Source organism: Cheilinus undulatus, linkage group 21 (assembly GCF_018320785.1).
Source record: "Cheilinus undulatus linkage group 21, ASM1832078v1, whole genome shotgun sequence".
Taxonomy (NCBI): Eukaryota; Metazoa; Chordata; class Actinopteri; order Labriformes; family Labridae; genus Cheilinus; species Cheilinus undulatus.
The window spans coordinates 39,293,269-39,314,679 of NC_054885.1; the positions used below are offsets into that span (position 1 = coordinate 39,293,269).

General features: G+C 42.2%; 2 protein-coding genes and 1 long non-coding RNA gene across 6 annotated transcripts in view; 2 read left to right on the top strand and 1 right to left on the bottom strand.

Annotated features, from left to right (window-relative positions):
* The window catches only part of LOC121529404, an 83,333-nt gene that overhangs the window by 45,443 nt on the left and 16,479 nt on the right, over nt 1-21,411 (bottom strand). The window lies entirely within an intron of this gene.
* Nucleotides 4,869-21,411, top strand: part of hoxb3a (homeobox B3a) — a 114,601-nt gene continuing 98,058 nt past the window's right edge. For 3 of the 4 annotated variants that reach the window (XM_041817200.1, XM_041817198.1, XM_041817201.1), the window contains exon 1: nt 4,869-4,995. The gene's annotated coding sequence lies outside the window, so the exon portion shown is untranslated. The remainder of the gene's footprint in view (nt 4,996-21,411) is intronic. The other variant, XM_041817199.1, reaches the window with a different exon arrangement.
* On the top strand, nt 15,175-20,613 carry hoxb4a (homeobox B4a). The gene is made up of 2 exons (XM_041817218.1): nt 15,175-15,654; nt 19,281-20,613. Exons 1-2 carry the CDS (start codon nt 15,192-15,194, stop codon nt 19,553-19,555), a joined length of 738 nt encoding a protein of 245 aa, XP_041673152.1. The 5' UTR covers nt 15,175-15,191; the 3' UTR covers nt 19,556-20,613.

Sequence of the window (21,411 nt, forward strand, 5' to 3'; positions counted from 1 at the left end):
TAAATATTTATGGATGTCTAGTAGAAAAAGAGACTTTTTATTTTATTTTATTTCATTTAGGAGCATTGACAGTTTTATTAATGTGTCATTATTGAAGCAAAAGCGACTTTATCGGTCAACAGACTGAAATTTGTATCAAACAGAATGAAATAAAATACTGGTGTGAGCCAGCACTGTGAAATAATTCAAGTAAATTTAATTTAACCATGATAAAAATATTGCTCATAAATGGGGAAGCTATGGTTCAGAAATGCATTTAAATGCATAGATATTTGTAAAAATGATAACACTTGTTGGTTGGCTAGCCAGTTAAGAGGGACATTTTATGCAAAAATCACTTTTTCAGGATTTTCTAACAAAAATCTGAACCTCTGGCCTGTCCACAATCCCCCCAAATACCAGAAAAATCCACTCCCTTTCCCCCTCTCTTTCTCCACTTTTCAGAACATGTGTGCTAAAACAAGCCGTTCTCCGCTCTTCCCCTGATGACCTCATGAGGGGAGTAAGCCCCGCCCCCAGGCTCGGTTGGCCCTCCCCAAAAAGGGACTGGAAGGGGAGGGCCAACCAAAAGAAAGTTCTGCCCTCCTCTCCTGATTCTCCTCTCAGCAGGAGAGCCACATCCATTTCCTGAGAGGGGTGTGGTCAGGGGCGGAGTCAGACAGCTCAGTAACAGCTGTTTTTAGACATGCAGAAATCAATACTGGAGTGTTTTTCAGCAACAAACTTCACCGGCATGTTTTAGGGACCTCTGAGACCAATATAAACTTGTCTTAAAGGGTAAAATATGTCCCCTTTAAGGGGGCCCTGTGTTATTCTCTCTGGGGGCCCTAAATCCCTAGCTACACCCCTGAGTCCCAGACCCCCAGTATGGGGCTAATCATTGGTTTCATTGGTGAAAAATAACAGACAAACTTATTTGACGGGTCCAGATTGCTCAAATATGTTGGTAATATTTGGAGCAAAGCAAGGAGCAAAGATTGCCAACGTATTTGTGCAATTCAGATTGCCGTCTCTCTCCCTTGGTTAAAAAATGACTAAAGATCAAGAAAAAGAAACACATGGCATCCAAGAGCAAGCTTTGACAAGCACAATATATCCAGATATTGCCAACCTAAATGTATTTTGGAAGCATAATTTCTGGATTTATGAGCAATTTTTTTTTTACAATGTTGAAATGAATTTTCTTGCATTATTTCACAGCACTGGGCTAAACCATTTGGACAGTTTTGAGGGAGGAGCAGAGGCCCCCCAGAATTTTATTTCACTTTATTTGATACAAATTTCTGTCTGTTGCTTTTAATTCAATAATAAGAATAAATAAATAAATAATAAATCAAACACTTTCACTGCAGACTTCCAGAGGGCCCCTTCCTATTGTGGGTCCAGGTAATCAGTACCTTTCCCCCCTGTGCTACGCCCATGTTGCCAACAGAGAGATTTGGCTGCCATTTTTGTTGTCTCCAAAATAAAAGTGCTGATTATTTGAGGATCTAAAACTTGTATTTTTGTTGCTGGAGTATCAGGATTCAGTGTGGTTTCATTTTTCCAAGAAACATTTTAAAGTTCCCTTATTTTTTAAAGATCTGCTATTACTGAAAAGAAAAAACACCCAGAAATGTTTTTAGAAAATGCCATTCAGCTATAGAATACAGAAACAGGAATTCTGGTCCAGCCTGAGACTGGGATGAAGAAAAAACACACCCATGACACATTCAGGCACAAAATCAAAGTCCAGTCTAAAGGTGACTGAAATCTAAATGGCCTTAGTTATTTCTTTGACTTCACAAACTGAGAATCCCGTGATTCAGCCTGTTTCCTTCTTGCCAACACGTGACCTCAGAGACGCACCAAATAAAGTGGTAAACATCTAAACCCTTGTTCGTTTTGACGCATGGAGCTTGAGTCGTGTTTTATGGCTCCAGAAGGGAAGGGAAATGAGTCTCCACAGACCAGCAGAATTATAATTCAGTAAATATATAATCCACTTATTGACGTAAACACGCAGCTACCCCCTCACGCGCACACACACACAGAAAAAAAAGGTAATGGCTGAATAACTACGTTACAGATTCCATCCCTCTGCAGAGGTTCATCCCGAGTTCAACAAATCAATTCAACTTAAGGCTGCAGCGCGCATGCGTTACGCGTGACCGAGATTCCTAATAATCTATTCAGTGATCATCAACTGGCGGCCCGGGGGCCATATCAGGCCCCCCCAAAGCTTCCTGTCCGGCCCCTGAAAGATCCTTAAATTCAGAAAAGGAGGAAAAGAAGATGTTGTGGTTTTAAGAGACTCCACACTTATATATTTTTTAAAAAGGGTAAGGCTGGCAAAAGTGTTAGAAAAATAATGAGTGATAAATGGAGTGGCATAAAGGGACAAAAAATGGTGAAAAAAATGATGAAAACAGGGGAAAAAGGGGCAAAAGTAATTAAAAAAAATGGGTTAAAAGTGTCAAAAATAGTGCAAAAAATGAAAAGGGGTTAAAAAGTGGCAAAAAATGGTACAAGCGGGTAAAACATGCAGGAAAAGGGGTTATAATTTTGCAAAAATTGGTGAAAGCATAAGAAGTGGCAAAAAGTATTAAAATGGGTTAGAGTGGCAAAAATAGTGCAACCGGTTATTGACAAGGGGTTAAGAAGTGGAAAATAGAAAAAAAAAGTGGCAAAAATTGATAAAAGAGTGGCACAGAGAGGAAAAAATATGCAGAAAAAGAGGTTTAAAATGGGCTAAAGAACTGAAAAAAATGAGTTAAAGAGGCAAAAACCATAAAAAATGGGTTAAAAGTGGCAAAAACAGCAGAAACAGCCTGGCAAAGTTGCAATAAGGGGTTGAAGAGTGGCTAAAAGGGAGAAAAGTGGTGAACACTGATTGAAAAGTTGCAACAATTGTTGAAAAACTGTGATGAAAAGGGGTTAAAAGTGGCAAAAATGGATAAAAGAGTGGGTAAAACATGCAGGAAAAGGGGTTAAGAGGGGTTCAAATCTTGCAAAAATTGGTCAAAGAGGAAAAAATTGGCAAAAAGTATCAAAAGGGATTAAAGTTTCAAAAATGTGGGATAGATAGGGATAGATCTGACTGGTAATGACTACAAATGTCCTGCACTTTGAAAGAAAATACAAATACTACGATAATATTTCAATCAGACCAGAATATTCATTTAATGTGCAGATGGACTTGATGACCCCTGACCTATATTCCATCATCTGCACGTGCACTGGCTCTTTAATGAAACGCACATGAATATTTCCCTTTTAGGGATTAAAATAGAGATGCGCAAAAATGGAGAGAGAAATATGAGCTCATGGAATATTATTACGGCTGTTTAAGTTCTAAAATGTAAGTGTTGAATATTAAAGGTACAGTTCAAATAAAATAATGACAAAGTCATTATTAGGAGTTAAAATAATGCCAAACATGAAGTCAATCCCTCCTAATTTCACCAGGAAATATTATTATTATTATTATTATTATTATTATTATTATTATCTTTGCAGAATTATTTCCCTTTTACTAAACATCTGGAAGACTTTAAATTCATTTCAGAAATCATCTTTCACCACTCACAGTTCTCACTCTGCTGCTCTTGTTTATCTGTACTCTGACATTGATTTCTTAAATCTATCAACAATAATGGCTGCCGCTTTGTTGCCATCATTTTTCTACTCTTGTATTTAATGTAAAAAGGAACAAAAGTGCACATAATCGATGATAAACATCTGCTTTATTTCTCCGTGAACCGCTGAGCTGCAGTGACAGTAGCGGTAGCAGAATGAGCAGGGAGAAGTGTGGACATATGGCTGCAGTTAACTCGATAAAAATCTCTCTTCGGGCTTTGCAGGGTCAAATAACATCGATATAAATCCACCTGATACCTCCGTGTCCGCTCCAAAGCCCGTTAAGTAGACTCAAAACGGTTGTTTATACGAACTAAGCTGCAACGCAACACATTTGTTTCTGAAATCCTTGATGAATCTAAGCCTGCGAAGTGATGCTGCGGTTTTCTGCTGCGGGCTCTCATGTCAGCGTGCGCGCGGGTGTCATTTATATTTATACAACAAAAGGAGAAGGAGAAATGATCCTGAAAGAAAAGGAAAAAATCTGGGAGAGAGAGAGAGAAAGAAAGAGACCCCCTCCCTCCTCACATCTACTGACCATTTTTCTTCCAAGTAATGACTCCAACTCGATTTAGTATGACGGAGAGAGGGAGAGAGAGCGCGAAATGACAGAAAGATGGGAGCAGAGAGAGAGAGAGAGAGGTGGAAATGGCAGAAAGAAAGGGTGTGGAAAAGGGAGGGGGGACTCTGCTGTGCTCGGGGTGAACGGGAGGTCAGCGCGTCTCTCCAATATTAAAATGTGTACCGGGGACGCAGGGTGACACGCCTCGCCCGTTAAACAAAGAGTGTGCCAAAGTGGCAGATTAATTTGAAAACTTGAGTCCGTGCACACACACACAACACTTAATGCCTTAAAGAGCCAACAGTCTCCACAGCAGCGCTCCCTCAGCCCCAAACGGAGCGCTCTAACACCGGGAAACACGCGGCACGGCCACGGTGAGGGGGGATTTCCTCTGTCAGTTAGCGCAGATCTGGTCCTGTTTTACGCACGGAGCGGTCGCTGCCGTCTTTTGCTCGATTCTCACCGATTATTTGTCCTTAAGGGAGCGTTAGTGCGTTCATTCAAAGACGAATCCTTCAGCCATGTTTAGAGAGGGGAATGTGTGCGTCTTTACGCGTGGGTGTCCGCGGAAATGACAGCGCCTTTTCTTTTTTTTTCGTTAAAGATATCACGAAGACTCCAGAAGAGGTCAAAAAACCTGTGGCGTCGGGAGGAAGGAGGGAGAGAGAGAGAGAGAGAGAGAGAGAGGAGCAGATCTGCCGATGTGTTGGAGGATTACAGAAGAAAACGTAGAAGAAGAAATGGAAAAGAGGAAAATGGATGAAATGGATGTGACGACGCGCAAAAGGAGAGGAGGATTCACGCGCTACAGAGAAGTGAGTACACCAAAAAAATCGCCTTGTTGAGAAGGAAGCTGCCTCATTTACATTCCGTGTTTGTGTGTGTGTGTGTGTGTGTGTGTGTGTGGCAGGTGCTTTGCCCACGCTGGGAGGAAGGGGGCAGACCACGTGTTGCGGGAGCTTCCTCTTCTTCCTCTTCCTCCTGATTTTTAGACACAATTTGGTTCAGAGTGACTATCAATTATGATGTTGATTGATTATCAGGGCCATGAGAACGCCGCGTCCCTGAAGTCCTTACCTGGTTTAGAGCAGGAGGACAGGAACGCGATCCTGCCTTGGCTTAGAGCAATCTGGGAGGCTAACAGGAAATGTTCTCCTAGTGCTGACTCAGGGCAGTCCTGGTGTAGTGGGGTTTGTGAAACACTCCTGGGCTAGAGCAGTACTGGCTTTGGGCAGACCTGGTTTTGAGCTGTTTTGGGGGCCAAATGGCTCAGGATATCCTCCTGGCTTGGAGCAATCCCGGTCCAGGCTCATGATACTCTCTTGACTTATAGCACCCTTTAAGGCTAACAGATCACAATTTTCCCCATGGCTTTCCGTAGTCTTTGCTTAGAGCAGTCTGGGAGGCTCATAGTCTCGCGATATTCTCCGATCTTAAAGTGGTTTTGGAGTCTAACGGGCGCGCAATATTCCCTTGCCCGGAGGTAGGCCTGGCTTGGAGAGGTTTTGGAAACGAACACACTCTCTAGGCTTGGAGAAGTCTTTGAGGCTGACAGTCTCGCGATATTCTCCAGGATTAGAGTGGCTTTGGGGACGAACAGGTCCTTAATATATATAGATAGATAGATAGATAGATAGATAGATAGATAGATAGATAGATAGATAGATAGACAGACAGATAGTGTCCTCGTGCATGCTCTCTCTCCCCCTCCTCTCACAAACACACTATCAGCAGCATGCAGCTGTCTGAGGTGAAGGCGAGGTCGTGGTCAGTAGGAGGTTAAATGTCAGCCTGGACAACTTTCTCCTCCTAAAGCCTCTGAATCCACTCACTGTGGAAACGGTTCTCTGCGTATTTACATCATTATTTATTCTTTAGCTGCTATTATTTAAAAAAAATATCCATAAAAACAGAAAAGACACACAGGATTTATGTGTCATTCATAAGTTTCTCTGGTCCAGAACAGAAAAATATTTGGAGGGATTTCCATCTCGCGCTTTTCTGCTGCTCGTCCTCTTCTTCCAGATTGGCGGTTTTCTGCTTATGCTTGCCCATCAGGCATGTTGTCAAAATGAGCCCTTGTGTTTAAAAGCTGTTTATTTAGCTCTGCTCGTGCTAATGTGCTGTTTTTGTTCATTATGGGATGTCTGTGGAGTGAAACCATCTGATTCTACATGCACTGTTTGTTCATTTATTTGAAATCAAATATTGTGCTAACGCTGCAAACCACCAACTGTGTGCTCAACTACCACCGCATACATGGAGGGCTGAATCTCCACGGGCTGTTAGGATATTAAGATGCAAATATTTGCATCGATATGGAAGCTGCGTGATGTGTTTTCATTATCAACGTGCATGCCCGTTTAATAAGCCTTTCAGAAAATGAAAAAAAGACAGAAAAATGTTGATTTTATTGTGACAGACGTGAGCTGGAAGAGAAATTACACCTTCAGGAGAGCGGGGCTGCAGAGATGAACACCTCTGGCCCTGTGCTAACCCAGGCTGCTGCATTGTGAAAATCCATTTAGCTCATTTCTCCTCTTTTGCGCACAAAGTTCTCCAATCAAACACCTTCACATGAATCCTCTCCACACGGAGGGACAGCGCTGCATTATTTCCTCCCTCCGTTAGTTTGCATGACAATAACCAGAGGAGCGCGCAGAGATGAATTTTTCAAAGTGCACAAAGGAGCAAAAGCACATTTCTCTTCTGCGTCTCTGTCCCTGCAGCTTTTTCACCTCGGTCATATTTCAGGTCTCTGACACGTCCGGCTGCTGCACATAATGACGCGTTTAACCCTTCAATATGGTGCGTTTGATTTTCCACTGCGGCTGAAGGCCTCTGAGGAGCGTTAAAGGCTCAGGCTCCTTTTGGAAGACGAAAAATGGGGCTTGGAGTCAAAAAAAATGTGTTTTTTGCAAAGAGACAGACACGGTAGTTCACAAAATGTTCATTCTTATAACACGTTATTTTCTTATTATACCGCATCTGTATCATTTCTACTAACTCGGTGATTTAGCACATCTGTGCAGCTCCTTGATTGCACTTTTTATGTTTTTTATATCTAAAGAATATTCCACAGACTACTGCTACTTTCATCTTTACTGTTTTTACCTCTGAGTTTTTTTTCCACTTTTATAATTGCAATAAAACCGATTCTGATTCTGCTGAAATAAACGACTCTTACCTTCACATTCCTCCCAGTTTGTCCATTTTAAAAGAGAGTTAAAATCCCAGTTTGCAGCAGAAGCATGGAGCGACGCGTCTGCAGCTTTTTCTGCAGCTTTACTGACAGCTGAGAGCTTCTGATGGACAAACCGGTTACAGAAAGGTCGTAAAGTTATTTATTCACCTCGTCTCTCTTCCGCTGCCTGAATATTTTATTGCTTTTTATTTCGCCCCCACCCTGAAAAGGAAAACATCTCTGAGTGTTTGTTTGAGCTGTAAACGGAAGTGACCCGCCATAAAAGTCACGTGTAAATCCAGATGCGCTGACCTTTCCCTCTCCCTGATATCACAGCTCACTGTTACAGCAGCGATGACCCCGAGTCTCATTTCAAGCCTGCAGCGGCTGCGCGTGCGTCTCTGTGTGTGTGTGTGTGTGTGTGTGTGTGTGTGTGTGTGTGTGTGTGTGCGTGGGTGAACGTGAAAACAGGCCGGGCTGGTTTTTCAGGTGACGTGTCTGCAGGAAGAATTCCACAAAGCGAACGTTTATTCTGATAAAAATGCAGGATTCCTTGGGACAGTGGTGCCAAAATGGTGGTACGCGGGCCGGGCCTGGCCCGCCAGACTAAATGTACCATTCATTTTATTAAGAGAGTGAAACGATGTGACTGAGCCATCATGACTACATTTTTACACCTTCTTCTTTATATTTTTACTTTATTTTTTTTTTTCTTGTGACTTTAATTCCGGATTTCTGAACCTCTGCACCACCTTCACTTGTAATGATCGATCCATAATGAAGCAACAATAACAGCTTAGATTACCTCTGTTTCCACAGAAACTCACAGATGTTTGGCTCTTGGATAAACTCACCAGGAAACTGTGGTTAAAGGTTTACTCAGGGGTGTCAAACTCATTTCACCAGTAACACAATATGGAAAAAAACAACACTAGAGATAAATCATTTTAGGATTAAGAAAGGGAAAATGATACATTTAAAGGCTAAAAATCTGAGAAACAAAGTCTAATTTACAAGTTCTAAAGGGCAAAACATGGAATTTAAATCTGATTTAAAAGGCAAAAATATGAGAAAGTAAAAATCACGAGGTGGAAGGTCAAAATATGAGATTAGAAAAACAAAATATTGAATTTAAAAGTCAAGATATGGGATTAGAAAGTAAAAATCATGAGTTTAAAGGTCAAAGTATGTCTTTGAATTTTAAATTGTTAATCCAAAAGGTGAAAATATGAAATAAAAGTAAAATGTGATGGGAAATCAGGGAGAGAGAGAGTGTGGGTAATGGCAGGTGGGAAAGGAGCCACAGGTTGAATCTGCTGCCTGCAGCACCGTGACCCAGGCCGTCTGCAGCCAAAGCTCCCTGCACTCCCAACGATTCCTGATTAACTGTGTGACATGACATCACGCTGATGGTTTATTTCCCTTCGCCTAGCCTCGTGGTCTTTTCACTGAGCTGCCTTTAAACACATAATGTGATGTGATGTTTCTGCGTTTAGTTAGCCAACATTTTTCCTGATGATTTCAACACTGAGGGCCTTTCCTTAAAGCTGACCGAGGCTGATTTGATGTGAGGAGGAGGATTTTCTGCAGCTGCAGCCACAGACAGTCAAAGGGTCAGCATCTAGGTTCAAACTGAAGCACAATGCTGCTGATGGGCCTGTGGGCTGGAAATTCTATTGTTTTCAGAGTTCTGCAGCCTGCCTCACACATCAGTAAACAGCTGGTTTTAGAATTAAATACACAGAAATTGACCCTGATTAACATTTTTTGTCTTGAAGAAATTTAAAAATTGGCAAACTGTCAGGATTTGACACAAGCTGTAGAGAAATCTCTGGAGTTTTCTGTGTGTTTGACTCTGTGGATCCTTGTCCTGCACATTGACCTTTACCTGTAGCCGGATGCCCCCCCCCCCTCCTCCCTGCACTGAAAAGCTGCTGCTGACAAACTTGACAGAGGTGAGGGGAAGTGCTGCAGTCAGACTCAACACACCTTGATCGATACCTGAGATGACCCGCAGCAGAGCGCGAGGTCAAGGTGACAGGCACGCCCACACATGCGCACAAAGGAGCAGAACAACAGAGTAGAAAAGAAAAGAGCGCACACTGGTTCGATTTTAAATTAAAAGGAAAATAAGGCGGATGTTTGAAGGAGAGAGAGAGAGGAAGCACGTTGTGAGCGTTTCTCCGCTCTCTCCGTCTGTTCCGGTGATGTATGAGCAACTTTTAGAGGAAACGGTGAACAGCAATATTGCCTGCAGCGCGGAGGGAGTGTCGGTGTCACAAAATCAATGTGGGAGCTGCACAGACAGAAAATTACACGGAGAATATAGAAGCAAAAAAACACGTTTATAGGCTCCGTGAAAGCAGAGAGAGCTCCAAAAAGCATCCAAACATTCTCATTTACTAATCCATTTTTATTTTATTTTCCTTCTCATCCAACTCTGCAGGCCTCCTGTGTGATAAAAGACGCACTAAGTGCTTCATTTTTTATGGCTTTCGCTCGACACAAAAAGAAAGAAAGAAAGAAAGAAAGAAAGAAAGAAAGAAAGAAAGGGTGCAGGCCTTTGTGCGTCTCTGTGTGCCGTTTTAATTCATTTAAATCAGACTTTTACAGACAGATTCCAATTCATTTAGCTCAGTGAGGGACATTTACTCATTTATTCATCGCTCCATCCATTCTTCAGTCACAATCATTTTTGAGAGCAGTGTGCCAACCGATCTGTCTTTTCTTTCATTAATTTGTGTTCACTCGGTTTGAACGCTCCTCGCTTTCAGCTGCCAACTTTGTCTTTTCTTTTTCTCCTGGATAATTAAAGTAACTTGGTTAGATTCTGCCTGGTCATTACGCGGATGGAAAGCTTTCAGGTGATTTTGGTTTTGAATAAAACTTTGCATTGAAGCGCAACATTAAAACTTTGTTCCTTTAATTTTTAATTTCATGCAAGGAAAATACTGATTTTTACAAAGCAGAGTGCGTTTTCCTGTCCGTGCGTCTTCCTTGTGCGTAAAGGCGGTTCGGGCCTTTGACGGTGGTCAGAGGAACATTAAAGCTTTGTTCTTTTTATTTGTGTTATTTTATGTTGGGAGAATACTGATTATTAGGTTCCACAAAGCAGAGTGCGTTTTGCTGTCCTTGTGCGTAAAAGCGTTTCGGGCCTTTGACGGTGTTTTGGCACTGATTTGAAGTAGTTATTAAATGTATGTTCCTGAGTTATTCGCGCGTTAAGGTTTATAACAGGAAAAATATGAACACCTTTTTTTTCAGGGAAGGTGTGCAGCCACGCAACTACACCAACTATTGGGCAGCATTAAGGACATCAATCACAGTACATCACACATTACTCCTGACTTATTTTACAGCTTTTAACGATAATATTAATTCCTGACCCAGACTAGCATCATGGGTGTAGCACAGGGGGATAAAGGGTACTGATTCCCAGGGCCCATAGTAGGGAGGGGCCCGTGAGATGCCTGTATGGAAGCCCATTTGGGTCAACTTTAGAAAAAAACTGAAAGTACAGCAATTCTTGAGAAAAACTTCAAAGTCATAATTATGAAATAAAAGGTCATAATTATAAGATAAAAAAGTCAGAATTATGAGATAAAAATTAAGAACAATAATGAGACACAAAGTCAAGATTATCAATTAAAAAGTCAAAATTATGACATAAAAGTTATAATTGACTAAATGATTGTTTATCTCATAATTTCGTTTTTGTTTCTTTTAATTGGGATTTTTTTCTCATAATTTTAAATTCTAATCTTATAATTATGACTTTGGATTTCTTTTTTCTTTTCCTTACTTCCACATTTTTCTCTTTTAAGTGGCAAAAATGGACATCCACATGCCTACAATGACAAGTGTGTTTTTATTTCTCTTTTCTTAATTATTAGAGTCATTATTGTATCCAAAGAGACTAAATGAACCTGTCAACAGACTGAAATTTGGATTAAATAGACTAAAATACAATTCTGGGGGGCCTCTCTCTTAAAAATGTCCTGACAGTGTGGTCCAGCACTGCAAAATAATGCAAGTAAATTTAATTTAGTAAAAAAAAAAAGTTCATAAATTGGAAAATTATGGTTAAAAAACATCAAAATGCATATATATTTGTAAAAATGATGCAACATATGTTGCTTGGCTAGCCGGCTAAGGGGGGCCCTGTGTCATATTCTTTCTAGGGGCCCTGAATCCTTCGCTACGCCCCTGTTAGCATGCTAGAATTATTTATTGCTGATCTGTCATGCTGTTTTTATTCTGCTTACTCCCTCTGCACCGTAGATCTCTCTATGATTGTTAAATGTTGATGGAGTGTGTGCTTGTGCCGTACTCTCATTCATGTAGTCCTGTTCACACCGTTGCACGTCACCAATATAATCATCTGAAGTTGATTTTGAAGCTGTGAAGCTTTTTAGAGGCGATCTGGAAATTGTGCAAACAATAGAGGCCTAAAATAACTGCAAAAATGGAGAATTTTCCTTTATAAAATTGAAAAAGAGAGTTTTAAGCCATAAATTGTACTTGAAACCTTCATGCTCCTGTTGTGCATTTTTCTGTAAAATTAAATAAAGAGTAAAGGAACGAAAACATTTATACTGAAACACAAAATAAACAAAAATATCAGGCCTTTATTTTTAATTTACTCTTAAGTTCTCCACTAAACCATGCACATGTAAAAAAAATTTTTTAAATTATTTCAAAAAAAGAATTATTAATAATCAAAACAAATATAAAAAAAAGTTAAAAATAATCATTTTAAAAAAATATAAAATTAATAATTATTAAAAATAATAATTATTAATTTTAAAAATCACTATGTGAAACTCTCCTGCAAACCTTTTTTCCTCTTCCTCATTTCCTTCACTTCTAAAGCAGCCAGGAAACGAACTCGCCTCTTTCATGTTTCCCTTCGTGTTTGATTCACCTTTATTTCAGCGTGGCCTCCTGACTTACAGGAAGTGTAACAGCTCTATTTCCCACATGCCCCCTCTACAGTGAGGGGGGGGGGGGTCAGAGGTCGGAGACAGTACAGATGGATGGAACTATTCCCGTGAAGCTGCAGCGACAGGCAGGCAGAGACTTTATGAAGCAATAAAAATGTGTGCAGCACCGTGTGTGTGAGAGAGAGCCACTGTCTTCTATATCTACCCTGTAGATCCGGATTTGTGTCCAAATCATTCAAACAATCACAAATTCGCTTCTAGGGGAGTATATAGTGGATTTAAACACGACGGCAGCGATGGATCCAGAGAGAGGAGAGGAGGAGAGGAGAGGAGGAGAGGAGAGGAGAGGAGGAGAGGAGGAGAGGAGGCCTGCAGCTGTAATTACGGCCTGCACTGGTTTGATCTGCAGATTTAAGAACATTATATATGTATTAAAAAAAAGTCTCCTGTACGAATAAAAACATTAAAATTATGACGTAATTAAATCGCAGGATTATTTGTGGTGACTTTGACGCGCAGGCGCATTGTGCGTCTTTTCTCCTCCAAAACTCGTTCCAAGTGTTTCTGTACTTTTGTTCGATCCCAGTTTAAAAGGCCAGCTCCGCGCTGAGTTGGACTCTTTTTATTTATTATTTGTCTTGGTGAAAAATGATGCGTTCAGCTTTTACTCTTCATCTTGGGGGGGCTGGGAGGAGGCAGCGAGGTTTCGATTTAGAGACGGTCAATTTTCTGGAAACAAAGGACTTGGATATCTCCATCATCTTGCCCTGCAGTGTGAGTGTGTGTTAGCGTGTGCGCGTGCACCTGAAGTCCTGATAACGTACAGAAAGTGCACAACACACTCCCTCTGATAAGGGAAAGTGCTCTGTACACTCTGTTATAAAGATGGTGTTGTGTTTACGTGTCACCTTCAGGATGGGGAAACTCCAGTGCGCAGATTTATTAAAATCCACAACAACATCGATTGAGTGCTGATGCGAGGGGGAAATAATTATTTTTCCCTGTACACATCAGTGGGACTTTTGCCTTTTGTGCGTCTCCCTTGTGCGTAAAGTGGCCAAGGCCTTTTGGCACGTTGGGACTGATTTAAAGCAATAAAACAGAGTTTGCCTGGCGTTTATATCTGATTAAAAAATCTTTACAAATATATTTTTAAATGCTGCGTGTTAGATAAATTCACTGGAGCTACACTGAGAAAGCTGTAAAATATTTACGCGTGGATGCTGAGCTAAATAATTATTTCTCCTTCTAAAGCAGCGTACTTATTGTTGGCTGTGCGTCTTTTTTGTGCGTAAAAGAGGTTCAGGCCCTCCTTGTGATCTGTCATAGAGAGTTTGTGTCTGACTGTGTTTTTATTCGAAATAGAGGAACAAAAAGCTGAGAAAATGCAGCAGCTTGTGTGTGAGGATGAAATCTGCCCAGACGTAAAAACAAAGCCGTGTTTGTCCCACTGCTAAAGGGCAAACACAGCCGAACAGTGAGGAAGAAGCTGCTTGTGGACTTGTTATTCTGGTGATGTTCATGTCGGAATGTGGAGGGAAATTTACTCATGCACAGCAGAGCCGAGGCTGGATTAACATGCGCAGGGAGTTTAAATGTTGGAGTAAAATGTGCCGGCTTCTCGTCTCTAATGCAAAGGTCCGCTGGTGATTTAGGAGAGCGTGTAACCTGAATTAGTTGATGAATTTTCTATCGATCCTAAACAAGCCAGATTTATCTCTGACACACACCGAGCTGCTGCTGGGTGGCCGCTCTCCCACTCCCCGTTATTAGCGATTTGGAAAGAACAGAAGAAGAAGGGGGGAAAAAAGAGAAAAGGCTCTGGCAAGCCCACACCCAGATACACACACCCAAATGTACACAACTCCATGCACGCAGAGGGAGGTACAGGCGCCACTTTAAATCCCCGGGAGCGCTTTCTTTCTTCTGTTTGCTTTATTTTTTCTGTAAGAAGCTGCAGCCAGGAGAGGATCAGTGGAAGAGGGTTCGTTAACTCTTTTCTAGGGATCATTTCCAGGACTTTTCAGTGACAACTTCTAGTGGCTGATATGACAGGAGCGCATCACCCATAAACTAAGTTGTGCAGCCTATGGCTTCAACCATGAACTCCTACATGCTAATAAATGATCACAAAGCAATTGCAGACGCGTAAACGCACGGTGAAGTAAAGGTTTGGGCATCTATAACCTTATTTTCCACTTACTCTCTCGAAAAAAGGAGGGCTCTCGAACAGCTGTGACATGCAGATTTGTTTTTTTCAAAGGTTCAGATCTCCAGATCGATCACCCATTCTTAATATTAAACATTTAATTTGATCCATAACATCGTTTAGCTCCCTGTATTGGCAGTGCGCTCTGATATGAAATCAGGACAATGTTTCAGGACTTTTTTCCAGGACGGCATGGTTTCCCATGACGTTTTGCTTTTATCTCCAACTTTCCATGACTGGAAAATGTGTCAGTTGTTTCCCAGTTTTTTTCCAGGGCGCATGGTAACCCTGAAATAAGGGAGGACTTGTCATGTGAACCGCTGTTTGTGTGTCAGTGCGTGCGTAACGCTCGTGTTATTGTTGTGATTCTCTGGCTGTTTAGGACGGCATGCGTAAAGCATGTGGTGGAGAGGCATCCAGAGAGAGAAAGTATTGAATGCCCACAAACTGATGCCATATGATGATGCGCGTGCGGGGGCCGTATATGCTTAATCCCATTTCCTTATCCGAGGTCCGTCCTGGAGGCGCGCCATTGGCTAGCGGCCGTCACGTGGCTTCTTAACTTTGTTCACTTGACAGAAAAGTAGGAGGGTTCAACGGAACAGGAATAAGCGAAGAGTAAAGGGATGAGATATAAATTTTAGTTATATATTTTCAGAGTAAAAGAGAGAATTAATGGCCATGAGCTCCTATTTGATCAACTCCAACTATGTGGATCCAAAGTTCCCCCCGTGTGAGGAGTACTCTCACAGCGACTATCTGCCCAGCCATTCTCCGGATTACTACAGCTCCCAGCGGCAGGAGCAGGCTGCCTTCCAGCCGGACTCTCTCTACCACCACCACCACCAACACCATCAGCACCAACAGCACCACCAGAGCCAGCAGCCGCAGCACCAACAGCGAGCCGAGCAGCCCTACACGCCGTGCCAGCGCACAGGACAGCCCGCCTCTGTGCTCATGTCCCCGCGGGGTCACGTTCTCCCGGAGCAGAGCCACCGCTGCGACTCGGTGACACCCAGCCCGCCTCCCCCTGCGTCCTGCGGCCAAACACCCCACAGCCAGAGCACTTCGTCCCCTTCGGGCCCCCGGAAGGACCCGGTGGTGTACCCGTGGATGAAGAAAGTCCATGTGAACATCGGTGAGTGAGCATGCTAACTCTCCCCTCTCTCTCTCCTCTTTGTGCGCTCAGCTAGGTGTCCACCGTGAGGATCTACGGCTTCCCCTCTCTGTTTCTCTTACAAGAACACGAGTAGCCCTTGGGTGAAGATTTACGATCTTCTGTTTGCAGGGCACATATAATTACACCCTCCATAAATTTTTATTACGCCTCTCTGCTGAGGTGCCTTTAGAAGTCCGATCTCCGTCTCTCTAGTCTGCACAGATTCTTGAGCCGAGCTCATAACTCTGATTTTATGCTTCTGTAATTTGATTTTAAGTGGTGTGCTTGTATAAACGTTGTACTTTACTTCCCCTCTCGTTGTTCAGAGGAGGGAAAGTTTTATGGCAGCTGAAATATTCATGTTTATGGAGTCGGCCGTAAAACACTAACGCAGAGCCGAGCAGCTCCAGTCTATTATGGCTCCTCTCTGATGGTGTGATACACTCACAGCTCTGTGCATACTGGGAGAACTGGGGCGCGTTTCAGCCACTTTTGCAAAGTCACCGTGACGCATTCGTCCATTCGCTCGGTAAGAAAATCTTCCATTTTACGCGTTTGGATTTAGTCGATGTGCTGCGTGTGTGCTGGCGTTTGTCTGCTTGGACTTTTTAGGATTTGTTGAATCATTACCCAGGCGGCCATTCAGTGCCGTCGTGTAGCTGCTGCACCCCCCCCTCCACCTCCTCTATTCTCCACCAGCGACAGACAAAGCTGCCATCAGAGCGAGGAGTGCGTGGCATCTGTGCACGACACCACTGAGGGAAAGATAACGGCTCTTTAACCCTTTCAGCAGCAGCTACATTTGTAAAATGAGTTCACTTATATTCTCTAAGAGTGCATCATGGATAAATCAACACAATCTTCTACCTTTTAAAATTAAAATCTGACCTTTACGCAGCAGATACGCAGCCCATTTAACGCCAACATTTGTCGTCTTTGGATAGCTCATGTTCTAAATGTAAAACATTTTCCTCGGTTTCTTTCACTCATCCAGTTTCATTAAAACGTGAAAAATGCGCATTAGTTATCATCATTTGTTATGAACGCTAAATAATAAAAATGTGTCAACAATGAGAACCCAAAGAGCTTCGTTTTTACGCAGCAATCCCACTGAAGCCCTCAGACCAGCGTGGCTCTTTTGTGGTGATTTGTGGCTCTTTTATGTTTCAACTTGAAATATTTTTCCTCCAGAAAACCTTGAAAAAGGTCAACTTTAACCTCAGAAATTATACATTGCAAGCCACATTATTCAGTTCGTTTCCCACTCTTGTCCAGCTGGCTTAAATTATCAACCTTTATTTTGTTTTTATATTTCAAATGAGCTTATTTGCAATTTTTACAGATTTTTAAGCCCAAGTTTGACACTTCTTTTGCCCCTCTTTACCAGTTTATCTTTTTTTTGCCATGTTTTGCCCCTTCTCTCCTATTTAAGCTGCACTTTTCCTTTGAATGCCACTTTTTTTTCCTATAATTGCCATGATTTTTGTCCATTTAAGTCTCTTTTCGCCCTTTTTGCCACATTTTTACAGTTTTTTGACCATTTTTGCCACCTCTAAGTCATTTTTTAATCATTTTCCCACTTTTTCTCCTCAGTCATTGACCATTTTGTCAATTTTGTCCATTTTAGTCGCTTTCCACCCAATTTACGCCACATTCTTGAACAATTTTGACATCTGTAACACATTTTTTGTTATTAATTTTTCCCATTTTTCACCAGTTTTTGCCACTTTTTGACCATTTCACCACTTTAACTTCTTTTATTGCCAAGTTAACCCATTTTTGCCACCTTTCACCTCTTAGATTGTGGCTCTTGCAAAGGTAATTTTTAACAGTTTGGCTCTTTGGTTGATCTTGGTTGAGTAACACTGCCTTAGACTCATTCCCCAAGCAACATGACGAATGACAGCCTCGCTCTGCACCTCCATATGAGGTCCGTCCATCGATCATAATGAATCGTTCAATACAAAAAGGCTTTCTGAGGCTAAAATAAAGAATATTACACTTTATACATGCATGTTTGCCCCACGACACAGAAACCATTTAAGGTTTACGTCATCGCTTCTTTATAATGCGTCTTTATCTCCATGCGTAAACGTGCTCGGACGCCGCGGCGCACATTTGCCCTCAAATCACAACATTTGGACAGCAGCACGTCAGGCTGGATCGACACCGCCGCAGGCCCCGAAGTGACACCTAACAACATGTGTGCACGAGGGGGAAAAAAGCGTCCGATTCTGGGCATCAGAGTGTAAAATAACCGAATTCAGCTGGAGCAGAAAAAAAGACGCGCAGCGTGGGGATAAAAGGGGAGAGCAGCGTCAGAGGCTCTGCCAAGGTTACAGCCATTTTGTGCTCCTCACAGCGGGTCCAACCGCGGGGGTCGCGGTGGGATTTCTCTGCGTTAGATGAGCTCATAGCACGGAGAGCTGGTCCTACATTTTTATGATTTATCGTCGTCAATAAGCCCCTTTTATTAGAACAGGGCATTTTCTAGGGAACAGTCGTTTGTGCGCATGTGGGAGATTTTAAATGATGGTTTTATAACAGATCCAACATCCTAATAATAATAATTTCACGTCTATTTATATTTGTCATAATTAGTGACATTTTTGTAGTTATATTTTTATAACTAAGCTGGGCTTCCTTGTTGAAATATTTTATATTCCCATAGCTAGAATGAAACTTAAATAACAAACATGATCAATGTTTTAACAGCATGTGTAGCTTAAGATAGGGCTGGGCAACACGTCCAGTTTCTAAGATACCTCAACACATTTTCAAGTGAGACTCAGGATAAAGAAATATCACCTATATAAATAAATATGATGGTAATCTGAAAGAAAATCAGGCCTAAAACACAATAAAAAGATTGTTTACAGTAAGAGCCACTCAGAGATAGGGCTGGACGATTTTGGAAAATAATCTAATAGCGATGTTTTTCCCTAATATTACAATTGCGATTAATCCTTAACTTTCTTTTATTCCTGAACAAGGTCTGAACAGTTGTTCAAAAGTGTCTCATTCTAATGATTTTGACTCGTATTGCAAATTGGATATGAATTGTTGCATTGAAGGGTTTTTGTCATTCTTTTATTTACTGAGAAAAATGAAGGAGGGATTTTTTGAAGACTATTCTAAAAAAAAAAAGTACCTGAATGATTGCATATGTCATGCATAACATCTCTGCTGCACAAAAAACTTTAAATCTGCTATTTTGACTTAAATTTTAGGTCAGAGAAATATTGCACCATCTGCGATTTGAAAATTGCAGCAGGTTTTATTGTGATTTAATCTAATTTTCGATTAATTACCCAGCCCTACTCAGAGATATGCTCACTGACCACAGGATAAACAGTTTGAAATTTTAAATCTTATTGGAAATGATCATTTTATCTAAGGAGCGTTCTACTGGCCAGTTTCCGTCTGTTTCTCCCAGCCCTAGCATCAGCAGTGGGTCACTAGTTTTGATATTCTTTTATAGAGTGATAAATGTGGAATTATGTGTTGTAGTTTCTCCTTGTTCTGCATTTCTTCTTTGATGCTGAGCCTTGTATTGATGAGTCGATTGATTGCATTAATCATTCAACCTCCATTATTCTCCGCAGTGAGCTCAAACTACACCGGTGGAGAACCCAAGCGTTCGCGGACGGCCTACACACGACAGCAGGTTCTGGAGCTAGAGAAGGAGTTCCACTACAACCGGTACCTGACGCGCAGACGCAGAGTGGAGATCGCGCACACACTGTGCCTGTCGGAGCGGCAGATCAAGATCTGGTTCCAGAACCGGAGGATGAAGTGGAAGAAGGACCACAAGCTGCCCAACACCAAGGTCCGCTCTGGAGCTAACAGCAACAACACGAACTCCCAGAGACCGCTATAGCCCCGTTATGGCCCGGTTATAGCCCGGCTGTAGTCCAGTTATAGCCTGGCTGCAGCTCAGCTATAGCCCCGTTGCACCCTGGTCATGGCCCGGATCTCTGGCTCTTTGGCTCACACTCGTCCCTCTCTGATTCTAAACCGAACGCTTGTAACCACCGGAGCCCGCACTTTGGACTGGATTAAAGGCTTTGCTCTGGAATGAGGGATGTTCAGCCCTGATCTATGCTGATAATATACTTACACACTATAATAATATGACGTGATGGCGTGGGAGGGGTGGAGGGGGACGTTTCCCATTCATAAAAATACGAACAAAAGAAGGAGACTGAAAGAAAACCACGCTACAGCTTCTATCCTCTGCTTCTATCCTCACATCTATAAATCTATCTCTCTGCTTCCTATATTTTTATACTCCCCTCTCTTTCTCTCTCTCTCTTAGGGATGGGCAATGACTGAATATTCAAATAGTCATCGATTCATTATAAAACATCACATTTTATCCTCCCATCATCTCAGTTTAATATGTTCTACCTATTTTTGACTGTGGCTGGTTGTAATGCAACTCAACAGCCAGGTGGTGGTGGTAGTGCACGTCAACGCTGTTTGCTAACTGCCACAACAAAGCAGAAGAAGACAGCATTAATGTCAGATGACACTACAGTAGAGGAAACAGAAAACTAAAGTAGCTCACTTGCTACATTAGTAGCCTTATAATGGCATTTTCCATTATGTGTTAGCGTAAAGCTAATAAACTCATATACTTCCGGTTTACCTGTGAGACATTTCTTCTTAAAAAGGCGAGTGACTGTGAATAGTTTTCCGTGAAATGCACATCCCTATTAGCCTACACATTTTATTATTATGACGTGATGACGTGGGAGGCATGGAGGGGGAGATTTTCCATTCATAAAAATATGAATTAAACAAAAGGAGGCTGAACGAAGACGATGCTACAGTCATCCTCAAATCTACAGGATTTCTCTTTTGACTTTTATAGCCCCCCTCCCTCTCTCCCTCCCTCTCCTCTCTCTCTCTCTCTCCTTTCTCTCTCCCTCCCTCTCCCTCTCTCTCTCCCTCTCTCTCATCCCCTCTCCTTTCCCTCTCTCTCTCTCCTATCTCTCTCCCTCCCTCTCCTTCTCTCTCTCTCCTTCTCTCTCTCTCATCTCTCTCTCCCCCCATCTCTCTCTCCCTCTCTCTCCTCGCTCTCTCTCCCTCTCTACTCTCTCTCTCACTCTCTCTCCTCTCTCTCTCCCTCTCTCTCCTCTCTCCCTCCCTCTCTACACTCTCTCTCCCTCTATCTCCTCTCTCTCTACTCTCTCTCTCTCCCTCTCTCTCTCTCCCTCTCCCTCTCCCTCTCCCTCTCCCTCTCTCTCTGCAGGCTGAGGATAATGTGCCCGTGTATTTTTTATATTTTGGTGAAGATGGATCCTCGTTTTCATCTTTAATCATGCCAAACTCGGCTCCCATTTGTCATGTTTACTCTGCGGGTACAAAGCAAAGGGGTGAACCGCGGCTCTGCCCATTACCCCCCCACCCCGCTCCCCTCCCACCCCACAAACACGCGCGTAATAAATGGAAGCACGAGCAGTATTCTTACACTCACGCTCATATCTATCCACTATAACCTGCGGAATGATCCAGAATGACGTCATGTGGTTATAATTCTGACTGTTGTTATTTTGTTAGAGCTTATGAATTGTTCATTTTAGTTCTTTTTGAATTCAGTGTTGATTGTAAAAACGGAAAGGAGCGTGTCTGTGGTCCGATGATTGTTCATGTGGTGTTTTTGCTGACTGGCAGGCTGAGGCCGGAAGTCAGTTTAAGGTATTTTCCACTACAAACAAACAAACAGGGTTT